Genomic DNA, 22,431 nt, shown 5'->3' with positions numbered 1-22,431 from the left:
TGGCAAGTCAAGTGCAAAATGCACAACCCCTTTTATGAAGTAGGGGATGCAAAGGCGCAAGCTGTCTAACGAGCCAGTTCCCAAGGCTGAGAATTTTTAAGGTTGGCAGTGAAACACTTGTGTTAAAGAGGCATTAGGAAGCCATCTTCATCGTCCTAGAAAAGGGAGCTGGAACCCAGAGTCCCCATGAGGCAGCAGAGCAGTGAGCCCCAGGAAGAAAGCATGTGTCTGCACATGTCCTCAGAGCTGAAGAAGCCAGCAGATGCCAGCAGCCCCGAGAGCCCCTTGAAACCCCCCCTGCACAGCAGGCCAGGCCCAGCAGGCCAGGAGAGCCTCGGAGCTTTGCTTGCCTGAGGCCAGGCGCTGGGGCGCGGGAGATGTGCTGAGCACAGCCCCGTTCATGCCACTACCAGGCTTGTGTCTGTGCAGCAATTGGGGACTGGGAGTTTCCAGCTACAAACCATCCAATCTCACCTGCTTTGGGCACGTCTGCAGTTGTCATACAGTGTGGGAAGCTAAGACTGAGCACTGGGCAAGGACCCTGGGGGTGCCAGTGCCAGGTAGACTGGCTACAAATGTCTTCCCCCACCCTGCCACCTACAGTAGGGTTTCTGACAAAAGAGAAGCAGAAGTCTGAGGACCCTGAGGACGGGAAGATGAGGACTGTTCTATGGGCAGAGCAGGCAGCACTGCCTGACCAACAGACCTTCTGTAAACTTTCACTTGAGAGAGCAGTGTGGCTGTGTTTGTGTTATGGGGAACTCAACAACTCTGCCCTCTGGTGCTTGCAGAGAAAAGAAGGTTTTCTAGACTTAGCAACGTTAGGCCTGTGGTTGCTCCCTTCTCTGCTGGGGAGCCACTGGGCGAACCCCCTTTATCAGGCTCCAGTAGCGCCCCTGCCTTAAAACAGTGTAACAAGAGAGCTAGTGGAAAACACTGAGACCCGACTGTGCCTGAGGCCCCAAGTGTGGAACAAGAAAATGAAAGGGTTTGGCAGCCTAACAACCACAAATCAGGACAGCATCCCTCTTGGTCCACGTAGGAGTGACTGCAGGACTTTAGGCCAAGGTGGCCATGAATACGGTCACCTCTACTTCCTGTAAAATAGTACTTGATATTAATATTGAGTAAAACAAGAGGCTGATGACGTTTTTCAGGAAGCAAACACTTAAGCCTGGGCAAGAGCGCCAGCCAGGGAGGCCTGAGTTCATCGTCACCTGCTGTAGACTGAAATGATCAATGATGAGGGTGCGGACGACTGGCTGCTGAGCCCCAGGCACTGGGCTCAGGGCTTTCACACAAATCTATTGCGACCCTGCAGGGTGGCCTTATATTCATTTTACAGATGAGGAGACGAGATTGGAGAGTGACACAACTTCTAAAAAGCAGTAGTGCTAAGCAGCATTTGCGCTGCCTTGGGCCATGCTCAAGCCCACATTCGGTACTGCCCCTCGGCCAGCCTCTTTCACAAGGGAGAGGCCTCAGGCTTCTCTGGGTCTTCAGTAGAAAACATGTAAGGGACAAAAATAGCCCCTCCCAGGAGACTTGTCCATGGGAAATGACTCTTCCCAAGCACCGGGGGCAAGCTGGATGCCAGCCACATAAAGCCTGTGGGAGAGGGTCCGCAAGCCCCTGGGTTCTGAGCTGTCATGCCCAGGGGCAGCAAGAGGGCTGCAGTCTGGGTCCTCGGCAAACGGAGTGTTTGAGACCAGAGCAGGCCATGGGTGACTGCTGGGTGGTCTCTGGCAGTGTGTGTGGATGTTGGTTCAGCCTACATCTCTCCTACAGCTTTCGGGAACCTTCACAATTGTTTCCAAAACTCAGGAAGATTCACAAAGTGAAATCCTTTCTGAGAACTTGAGACTCGCAACCTGGGCCAGGGAGTCTTTGGGTTTCCCTGGGCGGCAGGGGTGGGGGACTTCACTCTGTGCTGCTATGTTCTGTGTTTCCCCAAGAAACATCGAGACAAACTGGTGAAGTAGATGGTGCAGGGGACTTGAAGAGGGATGCACTAATGCCTACACAGCTGCTGAATAATAAGGCCCAACCCAACCCAACACAACCCAAATGCTGGCCAGGTGTTGGCGGCCTCTAGTGGCCAGTGGATAGTTCTGTAAGTTCTGGGCGGACCTGGCGAGAGTTCAACCGAGAAGCCTGACATCATCACGGTATCTGTTTGCCAGAGCATCAAGCTTTTGAACAAAACAGTGAATTTGCTTCTGGCTAGTAGAGACCTATTTCATTCTGCATCTTAGATGACATGTAGTAGCAAGACAGGCAGCGTCCCTAACCGGATGGGTAAATGGATGGCAGGCTATCTCCAGAAGGTTGAACCACTCTACCTCGTAAACCAAAAGGCGTTGGATCGCTCTTTACTTCATGTCGCTTAGCTTTTTTGTCAGGACTGGTAGGAGAGGCTGCAGAAGAAGGGAGAGGCAAAAATATAACAGGAGAGAGAGAGAGAGAGAGAGTGAGGAACTGCATGCAGAGCACCGAGGCGGCCATGAGAAACACTGAGTTCATGCTGAGATGGGATACAAACATTGAATGGCCTAATTTCCACTGATTCAAAAAGCAGCTTTCTGAGGAATCCCACAGGTGAAGGGAGAGCCCCAGGAAAAACACGATGACACCCATGTGCCGTTTATTCTAGCAATTGGTTATCATCGTTTTACGGGGCCACCCCTGGATACATTTTCTGAGTTCTACATAAAAGTATGCAGAGTATACACACTTTCCATACTTAGCAAAGTATATAAACCAGAATTTAACCCTTTTTTTTAGTTTGAGGCCAACTAAAAAGTATTTTATAAATTAGGGAAAAAAAAAACCCTCTAATTTTCTGGACCAGTGTCTGGACCAATGAAAAGAACCCGAGATAACACTGGGTTTTAGCACTTGGTGGGGAGTCCTATAACCCCACCTGGAACTTCAGGGTTTGCTTCATGAGTATCTTGGAGTGTTTCCCTCCCATGTAGTTCACTGCCAAGGAGCACTCAAAGGTGGTCAAGCTTTTAGAGATCACCAGCCAAGGGATCCTTCATCTGCCTGCCCAGTGCACTAGCAAAGACCCCTAGACGTTAGCTGACACCAGCACGTTTGCACTCTGGCAGAGGAGAGTAATTGTAGCCAGAAAGGTAATGCCCACAGAGACCTGACTGGAAAAAGCAAGAAAGGGGGAGGGCGGCGTGGGAGGAGGTGGACCAAAAAAGCAAATGACAAGTCCAGTTTCTGAGCATCCTTCATGAGAAAAGCTCACCTCCATCTTTTCAAAGAAAAGAGAACTTGGGTCACATGGTATAACAGACACACCAGCGTCAGTAAAATATGAGGGATTCAGTGGAAAAATGCTTCTGAACAGCTGCACTTGGTGATGAAGCAGGCAGAGGCGCTTCCTGAGACCGTCCTCACAAATGATCACCAGACGAATGGATGACAGACATGCCACCACAGCGAGGCACATGTCCAGAAAATGATTTTCGGCAGGTGCCTTTTACCTTTCTGACCTTTGAGGTTAGCAAAGCCCTGCAGAGTAAAGCGCTTCTTGGAAAGTGCAGAGCTTTCTGAGGTAGAGCTAGTGACTGTGTCATCTACAAAGGAAGAGAAAGGGACAGTGCGGAGGGCATCCACAACCGGGGTGGCTCTGGGGAGGGTGCACGTCAGGTCACACTGGGGCTCGTCGCTGGGGCTAGGTTTACCGGACTGGGGTACACACTGACCGTGAGGCAGAGGGGTTCCTCTGGGAAGTTCCAGTGCTCTGTGCAGGGCGGGTGGGAACCCCTGAACTCTTTACAAGTGCTTCTTTGTGCTGATGGGAGGCTGTGTTTCCCTGATGTGCTCTCTACACCCGGCTCGGTTGCTGCAGACACCCACCTTTGCCCTTCTCCGGGGGCTTTGTCAGCGACGCTGAGCTCACATAGCCTTCCAGGCTTAGGGGATCCGTTTTTCTTTCTTCCAACTTTTTGATGTTTCTTGTGTTCCCCTTCGAGGGACTAAAGACATCAGACACATTGAAAAAGAAATAGTATGTTGTCTGGTTAGTTTTTTCAAAACTCTTCCTGAGGATCTGAGGCCCCTAGACGTCCCTGAATTCCGACTCACCCTTAAAGCAGCGAGTCTTACTGACACAGGGTGGCCAAGCATTTCCTGATTAAGCCAAACAGACCCAAATGAGAACAAAAACCACCTTTCTAGCCATCGAGTAGGAAGTGGTTTTGTTGTGGTTTTTTTGGGGGGTGGTGTGGGGTGGAGGAGGTCTTTCTCTTTTAAAACTATTTTTCTATGGATTATTTATTTAGACCGTATCCTGTTCTAGGAATGATTACAGGTCGCTTATATAAGAAGCAGAAAAAAGTAAAGTAAAATAAATAAATAAGTGAATGAGTGAAATAACAAAAGAAAAATCAAGGCAGAAAGGGTACGACAAAGGTCACTTGAAGGCCAGTGTCAAACATGCCCTGCGTCTGTTGCATCGTGGCTCTGAGCCCCCACTGACTGATAGCCCCTGTCTGCGGCACTACTGCCACTGAAATGTCGGCGATTAACTGTGGTCTGGAGCCGCTTCGCATCATGCACTGATCATCATGGGAAATAACCCACAGATGGAAAGTAATGAGAGAGCTGTTGGTGACTGGTCTCCGCTTGGGCGGGGGCCGGTGACACCCATCTTTGAGGCGGACTCGCTCGGACTGACCCACCAGCCTGTGATTCCAGAGGAGAAGCACTTCAGGGGGCTCTGGGTGAATGCAAAGTCACCCCAATGATGTAAACTCGATGGCACCTGCAAATTCCTACTTGTGCCTCTTCCTGATACAGCGTGTGGTGTTTCAAGTGCATGAGTCCCTCACCTGGTGTTGGACGACGCTGGCAGAGGCAAACTCTGGGACTGCTCCAGAGCCCTGTGCTGGCTGGCTTCTGCGAGGAGGAACAGACCATGATTAGCGGAAGAACTGGGACCCGACACCGTTACTTCAAAATGCTATGGTATCTCAGACAACTAAGAATTGTGAGGTTGCTTTGAACATACGTAAAAATGCCCCTGGAGCAAAAGCAAAGAGAAAATAATGGCTGAACACATTCTTACCTCGACAAGCCTGCAGCTGGCTGGTCAGCACTTTCCGAATCTCATTCACCCATGCTGCTTTAATCTCAGGAGTTGGTGCCTATCCCCCAAAACAAACGCGAGGAGGTAAGGACTCCCATTCCCTAAAGACACACACTTTGGTATTTTACTCTTAAAACGTCTAAGGACAATCTTAGGAATCAATAATGAGAGCACTGCACATGAGAAAGGAGACGGGAGTAAATGCTGGCTCATCCCCTTGCTTCGGGACTTCCCCCACGGGCAAGGGCATGAGTGGACAGGGCCCAGGGCACTGCAACACCAGCCAGTGGACTGACTACCAGGCCAGTACCTTTGCTCAACCAGTGACGGCTGACTTAGTGGGTAAGCCCTGTGGCATAAGCTGCTCCTAAAGAGTAAGTTTCTCTGTGAAGTGGCCACACATCGTTTCAGGTGATAAGGACAGCGGGAGTCTGAAATCTCACAAGTAGACTCTCAACGTCCAGGGTGCGGGAGGCTACAGGAACAGGAACCACGGCCAGGGCTCTGTCCTGTCTCAATACAGTGTGTGGGGCCTGACGGGTAGTACCAGGTGGACAGCTGAGCTCTGAAGGTGCTGGGCTTACAGAAGCCAGAGCGCTGGCCCACATCCTTGCCTTAGCTCTGTGGGGCTCTGTGGGTGTGGCCGTGCTGGTGTGGGTGTTGAGTTGTAGACAACTAAGTGTAGTGTGCTACAGGGTTGCCAGAGAGCCCTGGGCCCAAACCATCAAGTGGGTCAGAATTTTGAAGGCAACCAGAAGAGGCACAGCCTGTGCTGGGTGACTCCTTCATGGGGCACCTGGGGTCTTGCACCTGGGGGCTCACGAATGCACTTATAGCCCCACCCACCTCCTGTCCTCACTGTGATGTGAGGATGGGGGAGGCCTCAGAACACACTTCCCACCAGGACAACCCATCCATGGGTGTAAGCATGGCACAGGCTTGCTGTGCTCCCCTGCACCGTCCAGGCACACAGAGGCAGGGGCTACAGGAGCCTGAGGCTGTTTTTCTGGAAGGACACTTCTAGCACCCCTAACTTGCGGTGCTTCCCTGTACTTCATCCTGGGTTCAACTCAGGTTAAAGACAGGCCAGGGCGTCGCCCCCAAAGGAATAGTGGTGCTCCTGGCCGCCGGGTGATAAAACACTGTGGAAGATTCTAGACACCAACTCTCACTAGAAGCCTTTCATTGCAATCTAAAAGAGACGTGAGGAGTCCCTATTGCCTGGGCAGAATGATCGGGGACCAACCTGTATGATGTAAACTTCCTCTCTGGCGTTGTACCAGATCTCAAACTTCTTCACATCCCCCTTCACATTCTCCGTTATGCCGACGGCTGTCATCTGAGAACACAAAATAGGGAGACAGGTGTTAGTCTGGGGCTGGGGGCTCAGGACACCAGAGATCCCAGACTCTCACATCCAAAGGTAAGAGGCATATGCCAGAAGGTGGACGTTGTGACCAAGGCTCAGCTACAACCTGGAACGGGCCCCTGGTCCGTCTCTTCAGGGCCAGCACCAGGAGGTCTGCAGCTGCTGGAAACAGGCCTTACTCACATTTAAGGACTGCTTGTAGCTGTAGGACGGGGCTTTCTCGTACCCTTCCCCATTTTCCTCCCTCTTCTTGCAGAAGAGCACGGCCTTCTCGTGCAGGAACAGATGTCGCTGCATGGGCTTGAACCTGGCCAGGTCCTTCACCTTGCTGTGGCCCTTCTTGTGGTCCGTCCAGACGCTGAAGGAGCCCTGCATCAGCAGCTTCCCCAAGTCACTCAGATTCCCCTACAACGTGTAGCAACATGAGGTGCATTTAAAGCACGGAATGAACATGGGGGGTCTTAAATGCACGTTGCTGAGTGAAAGAAGCCCGTCTGGGAAGGTTGCATGCTGGGTTCCAACTACGTCACATTTGGGAAAAGGCAAAATTATGGCGATAGTAAACATGTCAGTGGTTTCCAGGGGTTGGGTGGGAGGGGGGCAGGGAGGGGTGAACAGGCAGGGCACAGGGGACTTTTAGGGCAGTGAAACTACTCTGTAAGATACCACAATGGTGGACACATGTCATTACACATTTAGGCCAACCCACAGAATGTACAACACCAAGAGAGAACCCGGATGTACTCTATGGACTCTGGGTGATAGTGACGTGTCAGTGTTGTTTCATAGATAGCAACGAATGTCCCACTCTGGTGGGAGTGTTGATAATGGGGAGATTGTGAGTATGGGGGCAGGAGGCACGTGGGAAATTTCTGTACCTGCCTTTCAATTTGCTGGGAACCTAAAACTGCTCTTAAAATAAAGTCTATTAATTAAAAGAAACTGAGAATGATGCTGAATGGACTTATAGAGAGGTAAAAAGAATAAGTTGACCTGATAGGGGCTCACAGAGAAGAAAGTAGAAATCGGACATTTATGCCCACTTGTTACACATCGTCAGCCTATGAGCAGCATCAGAGAAGACAGATTTACACCCACTTCCCGAGTGATGCTGACCTCAGGAAAAGACCAGGAATGAAGAGGTCTTCAGAGATGCACCTCAAAGGGGTGAAAACTTCTTGGTTTTCTCTACCCGTTGGCGAGCCCTCGTGCAGGCCGGCCCCAACCCCTTGAGTCAGACTGGGTTTTAATGGATTCCAGGTGACACGCACGCACATGGAAGCTCAAGGGCGTAGCTCTGCACTGGTGATGGGCCGGTCCCAGCCCGCTGTGCGTCAGATCCCCCCACCAAGCTGGCTCGTTTGCACCACCTGAAAGCTGGGGGACGAAGGTGGGAGCACCCTCTGCGGTCCTTACATCGTAGCCTGTGATAGCAATGAGGTGCATGGAGTCGTTCACGGCCTTGAGGATGCCCAGGATGGAGCTCAGCGCCTCCTGCAGATCCTCCGCCCCCTCGCAGCTCTTGCTGTATTTCAACATTTCCTGGGGGTCGGGGGGGAACGAGGATGTGTTCACACACACAGCTGGACATGGACCCCCAGCCTTCCCTTGAAAGCTGCTGGAATCCCAGTGCCCTGTCCCCAGGCCATGGGTGGCCCTGAACATGGACCCTCAGGACACATGATGTGGTTTCCTGCTCAGTGGTCACCAGCAGGGACAAGAACACATACACATATGGACACACACCCTCCTGGGGCATGGGGTCTTCCTAGGGGCCACAGGCCTCAGAGCAGCTCAGGAAGCTGCCTTCTCACTTCCCGAAGCCCCTGTATCCCACCCCACAAAAGCCCGGATGCTGCATATCAGGGATGTCCCCTGAGCTGCACACTGAGCTGAGCTCAGCAAGTGCAGGCCCTTTGAACACCCCCACCAGGGTCAGCACCCTTGTTGCAGCTCTGACCCCGGCAAACTTAGACTGAGCCCCCAGTCTCATATCTCCCCACTTCTAAACTGGTTCCTTCTTCCTTGCAAATCTGACATCCCGAATGAACATCTGACTGTTACAGGCACCCTCTTCATATCCATTCAATTGCTCACTCTGGCCCATGAAGCTGCCTCTGCTGGGCCCACAAAGATAATGGACACAGGAGAGGCCTTGCCAGGAAGACCGGTGAGGGAGCACAGCCCAGTGTGGGTGTGAAGACCCTCTGAGCGTGGGCTCCGGGGGGTGGGGTCTGCCCGTATGCGCACGTCACTGTCCCTGCCCCAACAATGGCCAGTGCATAGTAGGTTCTCCACAAAGGTCTGTGAAGAGCCAGGCCCTTGCAGAGATGGGAAGAAGCTGACTCAGAGGCCAAGGTGTTAAGGGACGTCTGGGGCAGCTGAAACTGGGTGGGTGCGTGGCAGGAGGGGATGATAACAGTGAGGCGGCTGCAGGGCAGCCAGGCTGGCAGCAGGGCTCCAGGGAATGCGCGGCCAGGCATGGCTGCCCGGGGTCTCACCTTGAGCAGCAGCTGGTACTTGGTGATCCTCTGGACTGGCTTTAGCAGGTAGGAGTCCAAACTTAGCTTGTGATCCAGTTTCTTCTGGCATTCCTGCAACCACCGAAACCTCTGGTTTACACAGTTTTCATTATTCTTTGTTTGAGAGTCAATTAGTAAAGGAGATGATACTCTAAAGAGGGTTCCATAACATACCTGGAAAAATGGACAGTCGGAGCACTGTCTCCACAGGCTCTCGGAGCGGGGTTTGTTTTGGCAGTACTTCTCATAGATCTGGAACTCCTCCATCTGGACCCAGGACAGAAACCATGTCACAGTGCGCCTCCAAGGTGACCGTCATTGCAGCTCATGGAGGGCTGCTCCCACTCCCGAGTCACACCGCCCAGGGCTGGCCCTGCTGTGGAAGGACGCATGACACCTGGCCCCCGGCCCCTGGCCCCTCCGGGACCAGTCTGACCTCTTCCTGAATTCCTGTTCACCCCCTCCATCATGCCTCAGGGATGCATTAATCCTGGTATCTCCTTTTATACAGATCAACTCAATATAGCTGGCTTTTGCCATAGGAATAACAGACTAAAATTAACACGGGGCTAACACAGACTTTCTAAAGAAAGACTCTCCAGAGTTTGGCATACACAGTAGTACTCAAACTTGCAAGTGCATGAGAACAGGCAGGCTTGTTAAAACAGACTGCTGCCCCCACAGAGGTTTTGATTCGGCAGGTCTGGGGTGGGACCTGAGAACTTGCATTATAACAAGTTCCCAGGAGATACTGATGCTGATGGCCAGGGGACCCCCTTTGAGAACCACTGACTGACGGCAGGATTGCGCCTCCCCAGTTCTCAAATAGCACTGGGAAGCATTACCGATGGCCGGGCTGGGCTAAACATCAATATTGTTCCTCCTTTTCCTCCCTTCTGACTCTTCATACCAATTCATTATACCAGTCTCAGACTCTAGGTTATTTTATAAAAGTGACTTAGTTTTACTGCTGTGAGTAAGCTTCACTTTCCACATTGTAAACGAGCAGTTCATGGAGGTCAACCTAAGAGGACCATGTGGACTTTGTGGAGAAGACAGGGGTCCCCTGCATCCGGCTGCCCTTCCCTGCTCCCTAAGTCTCTCCTCATCCCGTGCCCCTCATTTAGCTGATTGTCCAGCCCTAGAAGGAGGCAGACATCTACCATTTCAAAGAGGAGAAAAATAAATACGGCTTAGCGAGCACAGATGACTTGTCCAATGTCAGCTAGTCAGTGAGGGAGCCTTAACCAGGACGGGATGAAACACAAAACAAAATAGCAGCATGAGAAAAGTTCAGCTTTATCTAACACTTGTAATTAAAACTTAGATGCTTTACAATTTGGGCATATCTCAAAGTTTAAATTTTATAGTTTTTCTCCTTTTTGAATTAGCTATTGGGCTTTAGAAAAAATGGTATTCTTTCAGCCCTACCAAAAAGTGTCATGTGATCTCAGCCAAACTTGGAACATTGGTACTTTGTCATTTCAGTTGGTAAGATGGGGACTGTGATAAAATTTAAAGTTATGATTTTACGTAATAGTAATTTTAGGAAGTAAGGCATGGGAAAGTATACATTTAAAAAAAACACATACCCTTTCTAGAAAACACCTTCCAACCAGCTCTGGGCAGTCTATGTAGTTTTCTAGCTCCCTCAGGAATATTCTAGACAAAGAAAGTTTGCATTAGGTCGTATGATAAACAACCTGCATAAGATGGCATCTATAACAAATTAACAGCTGTTATTTTCCAGACAACTTTCATTCCTAACTCTGGACAGCTCAGGAGGTTTTGTGTGTAAGAATACCTAGTCTGATTTCAGGGACCTGCAGCCCACACCTGTCACTCCCAGGGTCCTGACTGCACCAAACTCTCCGGTTTAAATAGACGTGGCCCCATGCGTCTCTTTATGCTTCTGATGTTGGCATTCGCACAGAAGTTAGGATAGCTCCTCTTTTATCAGCACAGACATGGTACAAAGAGTCCAAAGGCAGACAGACAGAAGCATCTCCAGGCTCTGGAATCCCAGCCCCTACAACCCATGTGCTGTGTCAGTTTTCTGCAGATGTCCTGGTCTGCCCCCAGGACCTTCCCGCATGCAGTACTGTCCCTGAGTCATGTGCCGAATTTCCCTACGTTTCTGACTTGCATCCATCCATGGGGTAAATCCCACTGGGAAGGTGAAGCTCCCTGGGGATCAGTTCACTACACGAGTCCTGCAACCAGTGCCCAAAGGCTGGCCAGAGCCACTAGCATGCCCAGGGACCAGGCCACCCACTCATTTTAATTCCCAAGGGAAGGCTCCTAGGTGGGGTTCAGTTGTAACCCGGTGCCTCCTTTATCAATGGGCAGTTGAGAGACACTAATGACAGTGGGGAGACTGGAGATGGAATTCCCGAGTGCCCTTTGAAGTCCAGAGGAGGGTGGGGCCTGAGTCACAAGCTGCTGGGCTCCCTGGCCCTGGACAGCACTGGGAAGGGGTGGGCTCACAGCTGGCCATTTTCCAGGACACACAGGCATTGAAATCCTCTGCTCACCTCCCTTCACACTTATGTCTGCCTGCTCATCTCCTTTCCCATGAGCTCCCGCAAATTTCGAGGAGACACTGAGGGTAAGCAGCTCCAGAAGGACCAAAGCACAAGGAGGCCGCAAATCTCTCTCGCAGGGAGAGAACAGGCAGGAAAGGAACTGCTAGTGTTGCCACCCTTTTCAAGAATGGGATTGGGAACAAAACCAGCCTTGCTAAGTGGCGTGGCTTTAGGTGCCACCCCAATACGCCAAATGCACACACTTGGGGGTGGGGTGGGGACTGGCTTCTGCTGGACCTGAAGGACAGGGAGAGGCAGGAGGGGCAGGCTGCTCCCACACAGTCATGCTGTCAAAACTCTGAGGCATCTCCCCACTGCTGGTGGGCGGCCCATTTGTAACCTACCTACCCCCGGTGGAGAGAACTTGTCCCGGGTACATCCCACCAAACTGCTGCTTGGTCTGTGGCCCCTCTGCAAGCTTATCCCCCCTTGAGAGAGGGAGGACGAGACAGTCTCCATCAGCACAGCATGGCCCAGGGGCTGTTTTGGTTTCAGCTCCTTACAGGTGGCTGCTTTAGAGGCGAGACATCACTGAGTGTGATCAGAGGAAGGGTCTCACCTGTTATGAAAGTGGTAAATTTCTTCCATGTTTCCAAATAAAACATCCTTCTTGTTTTGCAGGCCTGTTGAGATGAGATGTGTCATTAAAGGATTATCCATCTCAGCAGCGTAGCCCTGTGGAAGAGGAGAGAAGTCAGGAGGGAAATCGTGAAGCGCTGCTGACAGACCTTCAGGCCTTTTTAACAGCAGCTGAGTCTCCACAGTCCCGAGTGGGCGCCCCTCGGGGTGGGTGATGCTGTCTTAGGTTTTGGAAAGTGAGTACATCTTGTACTTACTCAGTGACCATTTCTAAAGTGATCGTCTGGACAAGCACCACAAAATATGAATGAATTACAAACAGCACCATTTTTTTTTCTTGGTGGGGTGGGTGGGTGAGATTCTATCTTTCTCCTTTATAGCCTTTTCAAAATTCAGGCATAACTTTTATGAAGCGGACAAATCTTATGTGCATACCTTGGTGAATTATTTATATGTCTACGCCCTTGTAACCGACATCCAGATCAAGATGTAGAATATTCCAGCACCCAGACGCGCTTCTGCCATTCTCAGGCAAAAACCCACCACCCCGCCTGCAGCCTGCACTCCAGCCTCTCCGCGCCAGACGGGCTCTGCTTGCCTGGGACTTCCTGTATAGGAACTGCACACGCTGCAAATCTGCTCTGATTTCTCCTGCTCACCATTATGCTCCTGAGGGTCACGCATAGTTCCTTACAGGAGCAGCTCTGCTTTGCTGTAAATACTGTCCCTGTGCAAATCCACCTAAATCTACTTGTCCCTTGTCCCACTGATGGGTATTTGAGTTGTTTTGTTATGAGTCAAGCTGCCATGAACCTTCATTCACATGCTTTTTGGTGGACACAAGACCACAGAGGGTGGGGGAAGCCCAGTCCATGGCCCACTCCCAGCGGTCCCCCCCAGCTGCAGGCTCACCTCCAGGACACAGAGCAGCTCTTCCACGTAGACCCGTTCCGTGTCAAGAAGCTCGTTCATCACGTGCCTGTGAATGGGTTGCACGAACTTATTATCTAGAAGCAGATTCCCTGACCAGCTTCCCTGATTTGGGGCCACCTACACAAAACGAGCCCTGATTCCTGACGCATGTCTCAAGCCTCCCTCTCTTCCAGGTCATGGCTCTGAGTCTCCTCACCCCTGCAGACTGAGCCTTGTTTGTTTCACCAGCTGCCCTTGTCTCTCTCCCAGGAAGAGCCCCTCCTTGCCTGGGGAAGGCTGCATCCCTCTGGGAGGCATCATTTTAACTGCTCCTGTGCCGTCACCACACTTTTGCATATAGTGTGGTGCAGTGGTGATGGGTGGAACTAAGTGCCTGTCATGTTATGGAGTCCCAGAAGGAGTGTGGGCTTGCAAACCAGCTCAGATCTCCTTTTATGGATGAGGACCACCTTTAACTGCCTACAACTATGCATCCCATTTTAATACACAGGCACTGGAGCCCAGGGGGTTGTTCCTGGGTTGGGACCATTGAGCATGGTCAGTTCTAAAACAACTGTCAGCACTTAACAAGGCCTTAGGCTGTGTTCAAAGAGTCCGAGCTCCTCTAGGGGCTGGTGGGGGTCAGGGGCCTTGGGCCTCCCACTCACCACAAGCTGGAGATGAGTGCTGCTCACTTGGGAGGAGAGAGCACAGTGGGAGCACAGAGTGGGGGATGTCCCGGGTGGGGGACTGAGTGGGGTGCTGAGGTCCAAGCAGTGAGCAGGCCCTCAGCATTCTGAGTACTGATCTCAGAGTGCGTAGACACAGGAAAGTGACAGGGTGCAGGCCACCTTTGTAGAAAGATGAATGGCCCAGCTCGGAGGGAAGCTGGGTTCTATGGTGAAAGTGACTACCAATCCTGGGAAGGATGTTGGAAGTGCCTTTCCTGTCAAGTCCAGAGTTCAGACTTCATCAAGCATTTGTGTTTGGGGACAGACTCAATTCCAGGGTGGACTGTGCAGGACACCCATGGTCATGGTACCTGCTGTGAAATAGTTTAGGTGTGCAGTAAGAAGAGCCCCAGCCAGGGTGAGGGCTTGAGAGAAGAGCAGGGAGCAGGAGGGGTGATGAAGAGAAAAGTGCCGCCCAGCCAGGAACCAGGAAGGGCTGGAAAGGCTCCTGAGCAGTGGGAGGGACCAAATCCACTGAGGGGACAGGAAGCTGGATCAGGGGACGGTTGGTTACATAGCTGATTCTGCATGTGCGACCAGAGGGCCTGCGTGGGCTGAATCACACTTATTTTCTCACCTGGGCTTGGAGAAAGGAGAATACAAGCCATTTCAAATCGCTGAAGTCCTGCCTGAGGATCCAGGGGCAAATGTGGCTTTTCTAAGGAAAACCTAAATTTCTCTTGGTTTCAGGTGTAGACATGTCAAATGGACAAGTGAATGCCGCGTCTGTCTGTACACTGCACGACACATGCACGTGTGTGGACCTCACGATGCCTGCTTTGCTCCCACTTTGTGGCTTTTGGGTAGAGGTTGGAATTTTTCACCAACTTTGGCTCGTTTCTATTCAGACTATCCTGGCCAAAGGCTGAGATCTGGGTGGGTCGTACTGATGTAGGGAATTTTTCTGTGTGAGTGAGTGCCGGGATCGTGTCTTGTGAAACCAAAGAATGGAAGCATGGACAAAGGAGAGGGGAGGAATTTAAAGAGGATAATTTATTAAAAATCGAAGAAATGCAGCTCCCGAGGGGGAGGGGATTCCCGAATGGGATGTCCCCTGACTGAGGCTAAAGCTCTTACTGTTATACTCTCCCTTGCCTCTTTGGGGAAGGGGAACTGGCGCCTTTTAATGGAATTCATCTATTTTTTTGCCCATCCTGAAGGGATTAATGAAATAATCCATTCCTATGTATCAGAGCTGCTCCATTTGTCCAGCCAAAATTTATGAGATAATTTATTAACTTCAAGGTTCTGTTAACATTTTATCCTGGAGTGAATGAGTTACTTCAGAACCTGGAGTTTTAGGATATGGCTGTCTTTTGTTTATTCTACCAGGGACCTTCCTGTCTGCCTAACAACATGCTAACTAACCTGTCTCAACTGAGCCATTCAGTGGTGCCTGGAAAGGCAGCGCACCCACCTCCGCAAGATGGCCAGGCTCTCCTCCTCATCCCCCGTGGAGCTGCTCCGGCCCTGTCGGCTCTCACTCATTTCACTCTGGGGAGAGAAGAGCATGCATTGCATTTAGATTTCAAAAAGAGAAGGCACAGCCTAACGTCCTGACTTTAAGACCCGGGAGTCCACGCTCATTTCCCAACTGGGATCAGATCTGAAATCTGAGGTCCTGCAGGATGAGGAGGGGAGGATGGATGCAGCTCACTGGCCCATATGTGGGAGAGGGGCTGGGGAGAACTGGGCTGGGTGGCAGCCAAGGAGGGTGAAGTGACCAGGAGGCAGTGGGGCTTGGGGCAGTGCAGGGTTCATGCCAGGAACAGTGGGGCCTCACCTTGGCCCTCCTGTAGGGCCCTCTACGGACTGCGTTGCCCTCAGAACTGTTGTTCTCAGAACCTCTCCGGATGCCTGGTTTGGAAAAAAAGAGGAGAAAGCTGGGTGCAACTTTGCATTTTACTGCATCGACAGGGGAAAAGCATGTCCAGAGTGACCAGAATTTTTTTTGTTTTTACTTTCGGAGAAAAAAAGCAAGCAGCCTAAAGAAGGGTGAGGAAAGCACAGCATAAATGAAGAGCAAGAAGATGGGTCAGGAGGTGAGGTAGGGGGTACAGGCTGGAGTTAGTTCACATCCACAGAGGGGCTCCCAGCTCCCAGCCCACGGGTGGGGGATGCTGGAGGGAAGGGGGATTAAGGGGTTAGGGGATGGCATCTGGCAATTGAGGGAAGAACTTTGTGACCAGGATGTCTCTGGTCCAGGAGGCCTCCAAACGGGCCAGAGAACGATGTCTTCTCAGACCCCGCATGCTGGGGGTGGGAGTGTTTGGGGACAGGGAGGGGACAGGAAGGAGTCACTGGGAAACGGTGCAGTGTCTGGCTCAGCCTTAAAGAAGGACTTCGCTGGGGGAGATGTAACGAGGGGCTGTAGCCAATTGACTGCAGTGCCTGGCGGGCAGCTGAGGCATTGGACACACCAGAGAGGCTTTGGGGCTGAAATTGGAATTGTGGGGGAGAGAAACTACTTTGGCAGGAGCACTGAGGACAAATGGGTAGGGGGAGAGAATGGAGTCAGGGTAAACAGGACCAGGAAAGTCCCTTGACCGTTATTCCAGTTCCAAGGGCCACACACTTTGCCACAACCACTCAGCTCTGCTGTGCTCAGTGCAGAAGCAGCATGATGAGAGTAAATGAATAAGCAGACTGACTGCTGATAAAACTTTATTTGCAAAATTAGTGATGGCCTCTGGACTTGGGCCCACTGTGGAAAGGAAGGAGGTGTCCCCCGGAGGAACAAGGTGTGCCTGCACATACCTGGGGAGGGGCAGGGGGACTTTGTGAGCGCCTCTGGCCGGGGGGCCACTGGCTGCACAGGCCTCGTCTGCTTGGCTGCCAGCTTCTTCAGGCTTGCCTGTCTCCGATGAAACATCTCTTCCATGCTCTCTTGCTTCTGGAAGACCTTCTGCACGTGTTTCTGAGGTGAAAGGGTATGGCGAACTAGTTAGCAAGATGCCTTATAATTGTCGGCGTCCCCAATTTAAAAACAGAAAGATCATGTGTAGACCAAGTGCTAGTGACGCAGCACCTATCACCAGTGCAGCAATCCTGCACTGGCTCCACTCGCTATGGAGAGGGAGGGGGGAACCCCACTACAGAATGAAGGACGCTAGCCTAGAGGAACATCGGCTGGGAGGGAGGGACATGCTGCCCTCTCCAGGCACCTAAAGGCGGTCTATGGAAGGGGCTGTAAGTACACTTGTGGGCTGCCCCAGGAGGTGGGCTGAGAACAGCTGGCCGAGAGTGAGGAGTTCTATTTCAGCATAATATTGAGAGAAGCACGCAGGAAGCAGGGCCCATGGAAATGGCTACTTCATCAAGAACATACCCCTCACAGGGAGTGATCCCGCAGGAGGTAAGAACACAACCTTTTAAAGGAGGCATAAAAATAATTTCCGCATTGAAAGAAAACTTGAGCCAGATAACCCCCCAACTCGACATTTCTCTCAAATGCCTAGTATCGTCTGAGAATTCATTAAATGCTTCTTTCGAACATCATCGGAGTAACTCCCCACCATTCAGGACAGGTGAGCTACAGGTGAAAAGCCCGAGTTGGCATACCATTAGATCTTGGGTGAGGATGGGTTCGTAGTCCTGGTAAATTTTATTGAGCTCCTGGATCTTATTTTCTGCACCGGTCTCCAAAAACTTCTCAATTTCTTGGAGGGCGGCCTCAGCCCCGTCCTGGGACTGGCACTTGTCCACAGGCTGTGAGGCCAGCAGGTAAATCCCCTCATCGCACCATTTCATGGACTGGACACGTGAAGCACAGCAGAGGGAGAGAATGGCACTGTTAGAAGCTGTGTCTTGGCTCTGTTTGCTGGGGCCTGTCAGCTGTCTCACATACAGTCTGCTGATCCCTACACGTTGGGAATATCTGCAACACTGCACCATCCTACTTCTGCCGTTATATGCAAAGGAGTCCCTTGGAGGGAATGCAGTGTTGTATAAACGCCAAGCAAACTGCCCAGGACTGGACTTATTCACACACAGAGAGAGGCAAAGTGCAGTGAGTTAGTTGCTGCAAGTGAACTCTAGAACACAGACAACTATGTCAGGACATGACCATCTGGGCCATAAGAAAGGTGTCCAGACAGCAGGGTGTGGGCCAGTTTCTAATCTATGACTGTGGTACACCCCACGTGGCGGGAGCTGGCCACTTGGGACCAAGAATCAGGCTGCTCATTAGGGGCGTTGGGGTTGGGGGGTCCTACCGCCTCCAGGAGACCATGCAGCTCCAGTGACTTGTGGAGTAGCCCCCTCCTCTGCCCAACCTCTGCCACAAACTGGTCGCAGAGGTGCTGCAGCTCATGGCACTTGGGGCGGATGGAGTCCACGGCGTAGTGCTTGTTGTCGATGAGCTGCTCACCCTCCAGGGACAGGGTGCGGGCCCGTTCCACGGCCACCTGCAGAGACAGCAGCCCCAGAAACACAGATCAGCTTATGTTCATTAAAGCAAGCAGGGCATTATTTCCTGAGTGATCTGTGGGGCATGGGGGCGAGGGTGGGTGTGGGGGTAGGATGTGAGAGTGAGGGTCAGAGGGGGTGGGCCAGGCAACCATCCCTCCACCTGCCAACGTCATTTGGGGCTGCGGGTTTCACTCAAATGGCAGGAAAGCCCAATTCCTGTGCCTTCCTAAGCAACTTTGGTGACACCACAAGTACCGCCTCACCAGGCCGTCTCCCACCCACACCAGTCCACGTCCCACTCCTTACACTGGACTTCTCCTCAAAGCTGGTAAGGTCCTTCAGGAGGTGTTCCACATGTGCCAGGCTGTTGCCCACATCTGTGAAGGTCGCTATCTTCTGGGCCAACACATCTAAGGCAGCTTTGACCTGAAACCCAGGAAGGTGGGGCGAGAGAGTCGGGCCCATGTCAGAATAGCCACAGCTGAGCAGTGAGGACATGGAGACAGGACCAAAATTGAGATAGAAGGGAGGAGAGGGAAAATCCAGATCTACCTCCAGAAAAACAGGACTAGAGGGAAACTACCTCAGCAAGAGCATCTACAAAAATCCTATAGGCAACATTATACACATACTGTTGGTGAAAACAATGCATTCCCCCTAAGATTGGGGACAAGACAAAGAGGTCCACTCTCACAACTATTATTCAAGTGGTAGAAGCTCTAACCAGTGCAATAAGGCAAAAAAATAAAAAAAAAATAAAAATATAAACCAACAAAAGGCATAAGGATGGAAAAGGAAGAAATCAAGCTTTCCGTTTGCCCATGACCTGATCATCTGTGTAGAAAATCCCAAAGACAAACAACTCCTAGAATAAATATGATTGGCAAGGTTTCGGGAGTCAACATAAATATACAAAAATCAATTGTACTTCTATATGTAGCAATGAATACATGGGCACCAAAACTGAAAACTGAATACCATTTCTAATTGCTTAACAATGAAACATGTACGTGTGAATCAAACAAAACATGTACTGAATGAGTATGCTGAAAGGAAATCTAAATAAATGTTGATACATATTGTGTTTATTGATTGAAAAATTCAACTTAGTAAAGATGCTGATTCTCTTCCAAATAGAGGTTTAACATAATTCCTATCAAAATCCCAGCAATTTTTTTTGTAGATACAGACAAGATTATTTTAAATTTACATGGAAAAGCTAAGGAACTAGAATTTTGAAACAATTTTGAAAAAGAAGAATAAAGTGGGAGGAATTAACCTACCGGATTTCTAGACTTATTATATAGCTATAGTAATTAAGACTATATGATATTGATGCAGGGACAGAACACAGACCCAGAGATGACTCCCCAAAATATGCCCAACTGATTTTTGACAAAAGTGGAAAAGTAATTCAATGGAGGAAAGATGGTCTTTTCAACAAATGCTACAGGAGCAATTGGAACTGCAGAGACTTAAGAAATGAAACTTGACCTAATTCTCACACATTATACAAAAAGTAACTTGAGATGGATTAATGGCTTTAAATGCAAAACTATAATCTTTTATGAGAGAAAGCTTAGCAGAATATGTTTTAGATCTAGGGTTTAGATCATCCTTCAAAAATACAACCCTTCAAAAGAAAAACTGATAAACTGGACTTCATAAAAATTAAAAAGCTTTGCTCTGTGAAAAACCTTGTTAAGAGGATACAAGGAAAAGCGACAGACTGGAAGAAAATATTTCCAAACCACAAATGTCACAAAGGACTAGTATCTAAAGTATATAAAGAACTCTCGAAACACAGCAGTCAAAAACTAAAAACCAAAACAATCCAGCTGAAAAATTGGAAGTAGTAATAGAGACATTGCACTGAAGGGGATATACTAATGACAAATAAGCACATGGAAAGATGTTCACGGTCATTAGCCATTAGAAAATGCCAAACAGAACCACAATGAGATATCACTGCACACCTGTCAGAATATGTGCATAAAATAAAAAATACCACACCAAATGCTGGTAAGGATGTGGGGAAGCTGGATCACTGATACACTGCTGGTGGGAATGTAAAATGGTACAGCCATCTGGAAACAGTATGGCATTTTCTTAAAAAGCTAAACATGCAACTACCATCTGACCCAGCAATTGCACTCCTGAACATTTATCTCAGAGACATGACAACTTATGTTCACACAAAAACTTCTACATGAATGTTTATAACAGCTTTATTCATAATAGCGAACACCTGAAAACAGCTCAGATCGCCTTCAGTGGATGAATGGTTAAACTGTGGCTTGTCTATATCACGCATACTGACTGTTTAGGAATAAAAAGGAACAAACTGTTGGTACATACAAAAACTGGAATGAATCTCAGGAGAATGATGCCGAGTGTAAAGAACCAATCCTAAAAGGTTATGTACTGTATGATTTCATTTGCAGAACATTCTTGAAATGACAACATTATGGAGAATGGAGACCAGATTAGTGGTTGCCAGGGCTCGGGGGTGGGGGTGGGAGGGAGGTGGGTGTGTCTATAAAAGGGAAACACAGGAGATCTATCTTTGTGGTGATGGAACATTCAGTGCATTGACTGTATCATGGTCACTACCCTACCTGGGATGCTGTGCTTTAGTTTGGGGAGACTTCACCACTGGGGGAAACTGGGGGAAGAGTACGTAGGATCTCTCTGAATTATTTCTTACAACTGCACTTGAATCTACAATTTTCCCCAAATAAAACATTTGATTGTCTGAAGAACCTTCCTCAGTCCCCAAAGTAAGGAAAGACCATCCTCTCCAGATGCTCCCAGGGTGTGTTGGTCACACTGGCCAGCTGGTGCTACCTCTCTGGTCTGAGTCAGGGAGGCTGCTTCACCTTGTCTCCCGAGCTGGAGCCCGTGCCCCTCTGTAACAGTGCTCAGTGAAGGCTGCTGAACTAGAGCCCACCTTTTCCAAAAGGTGATACTCATGACTCTTTGAGGAGGCCTGGAACTGGAGGCTGGCCCCCACAGGACTGTTCACTGGTCCTCCTCACCTGGCACGTAGATGCTACCTCGCAACAGCTTTACCATTGAACTCAGTGCGGTCACTTATTTCCGTGTATTTATGATTCCTCCTTCCTGACCAGAGAGAGGTGTTCTAAGGACAGGAAAAGTGTTGTCATGACGTCTACGTTGCCCAGCACCAGGGCTAGACCACAGGGAAGTCTCAGCGTATGTATTCCACATAAATAAATGATTAACAGTCTTCTGGTCAGTCGGCCATCTCTAAGGCTCTAACACAATGATGGCACATGCCTTTGATATAGCCCTGTTGTACTGAATCCAAGGACGGACTGTATCTTTTATTTTTGTATACCTAGGGCCCAAGCCAGCACATAGTAGGCACATGTTGGAGGAAAGAACATACAAATGACCATAAAGGGAGAACAAAGGCCCCTTGGCTAATTGACGAATAATGCAGAAGGAAGTACATGCCAAGGAACAGATTGTACATAACCTTTTGTATGTAATGATTTACTCATCAATCACATATTTCAAGGTTTAGTTCAGCTTGATCTTGCAGCTCCATATGGCTTATCGAGACTATTCTGCATTGAGCCATAGTCCCCTGGGTAACTTGGTTTTCAGCGCTGGGTGATCCGGCCACATACTGGCTTCCTGCACCCAGAACGCCAGGTGCCCACCTACAGGTCTGTGCATGCTCTGGGCCACTCACCTCTCGGAAATCCTGCTCGAAATGCCGTAGCTGCAGACACTGTTCCAGTTTTTGCTGATGTTTTGCCCAAAACTCATCAAAGGCAGCCTCGGTTTCATTTAGCTGGGCCAGGAGCCTAGGAAGGAAGAGAGGAACCTGTGCTGTGAGTGGGAGTAGCATGTGGCGGTGTGTGAAGAATCATCCCTGCAACATGAAGTGGGGTGGGGCTCTGTCTTCACGCAGCCTTCCCAAGACCCTCACCTCCTCTTATCACAGGCACTGCAGCACAGGATTTGCAGGTGGGGTTTCTTTAGGTCCCGTTAACATGAAAGGGAGAGGCATGTCAGAGGCATAACTGTAGTCTGTTTCCCTGCCTCACCAGGCCTCATCACGCTGGGACGTACTGACACAGCCTCTTGGGGAGGGCAGCTGGATGAGCTGCTTGTTAATTTTTAAAAGGTCAAGATGGTAAAGGTTTGGGCTTATTGTTTATAACTTTGAGTCAGAGGTAAAGGAAGC

At 50.1% G+C, this 22,431-nt stretch overlaps 1 protein-coding gene across 22 annotated transcripts in view; it reads right to left on the bottom strand.

Annotated features, from left to right (window-relative positions):
• Window positions 1-22,431, bottom strand: part of MCF2L (MCF.2 cell line derived transforming sequence like) — a 169,995-nt gene that overhangs the window by 5,074 nt on the left and 142,490 nt on the right. For 10 of the 22 annotated variants that reach the window (XM_074329533.1, XM_074329534.1, XM_019746586.2 and 7 more), the window contains 20 exons: window positions 21,934-22,048; window positions 18,519-18,638; window positions 18,017-18,208; window positions 17,364-17,555; window positions 16,560-16,719; window positions 15,586-15,659; window positions 15,220-15,296; window positions 13,072-13,138; window positions 12,140-12,255; window positions 10,588-10,657; window positions 9,170-9,262; window positions 8,975-9,067; window positions 7,890-8,015; window positions 6,657-6,878; window positions 6,351-6,443; window positions 5,084-5,162; window positions 4,848-4,914; window positions 3,874-3,992; window positions 3,498-3,590; window positions 2,343-2,417 (listed from right to left, as the gene is read on the bottom strand). In XM_074329533.1, the coding sequence (XP_074185634.1) occupies window positions 2,343-2,417; window positions 3,498-3,590; window positions 3,874-3,992; window positions 4,848-4,914; window positions 5,084-5,162; window positions 6,351-6,443; window positions 6,657-6,878; window positions 7,890-8,015; window positions 8,975-9,067; window positions 9,170-9,262; window positions 10,588-10,657; window positions 12,140-12,255; window positions 13,072-13,138; window positions 15,220-15,296; window positions 15,586-15,659; window positions 16,560-16,719; window positions 17,364-17,555; window positions 18,017-18,208; window positions 18,519-18,638; window positions 21,934-22,048 (2,243 nt within the window). The remainder of the gene's footprint in view (window positions 1-2,342; window positions 2,418-3,497; window positions 3,591-3,873; window positions 3,993-4,847; window positions 4,915-5,083; window positions 5,163-6,350; window positions 6,444-6,656; window positions 6,879-7,889; window positions 8,016-8,974; window positions 9,068-9,169; window positions 9,263-10,587; window positions 10,658-12,139; window positions 12,256-13,071; window positions 13,139-15,219; window positions 15,297-15,585; window positions 15,660-16,559; window positions 16,720-17,363; window positions 17,556-18,016; window positions 18,209-18,518; window positions 18,639-21,933; window positions 22,049-22,431) is intronic. The other 12 variants (XM_074329537.1, XM_019746592.2, XM_074329542.1 and 9 more) reach the window with 3 other exon arrangements.

The sequence above is a fragment of the Rhinolophus sinicus genome, linkage group LG04, assembly GCF_036562045.2.
Source record: "Rhinolophus sinicus isolate RSC01 linkage group LG04, ASM3656204v1, whole genome shotgun sequence".
Lineage (NCBI taxonomy): Eukaryota > Metazoa > Chordata > Mammalia > Chiroptera > Rhinolophidae > Rhinolophus > Rhinolophus sinicus.
Note: the sequence above shows the minus strand (reverse complement) of the source record. Positions and strands in the feature narration are given on the sequence as shown.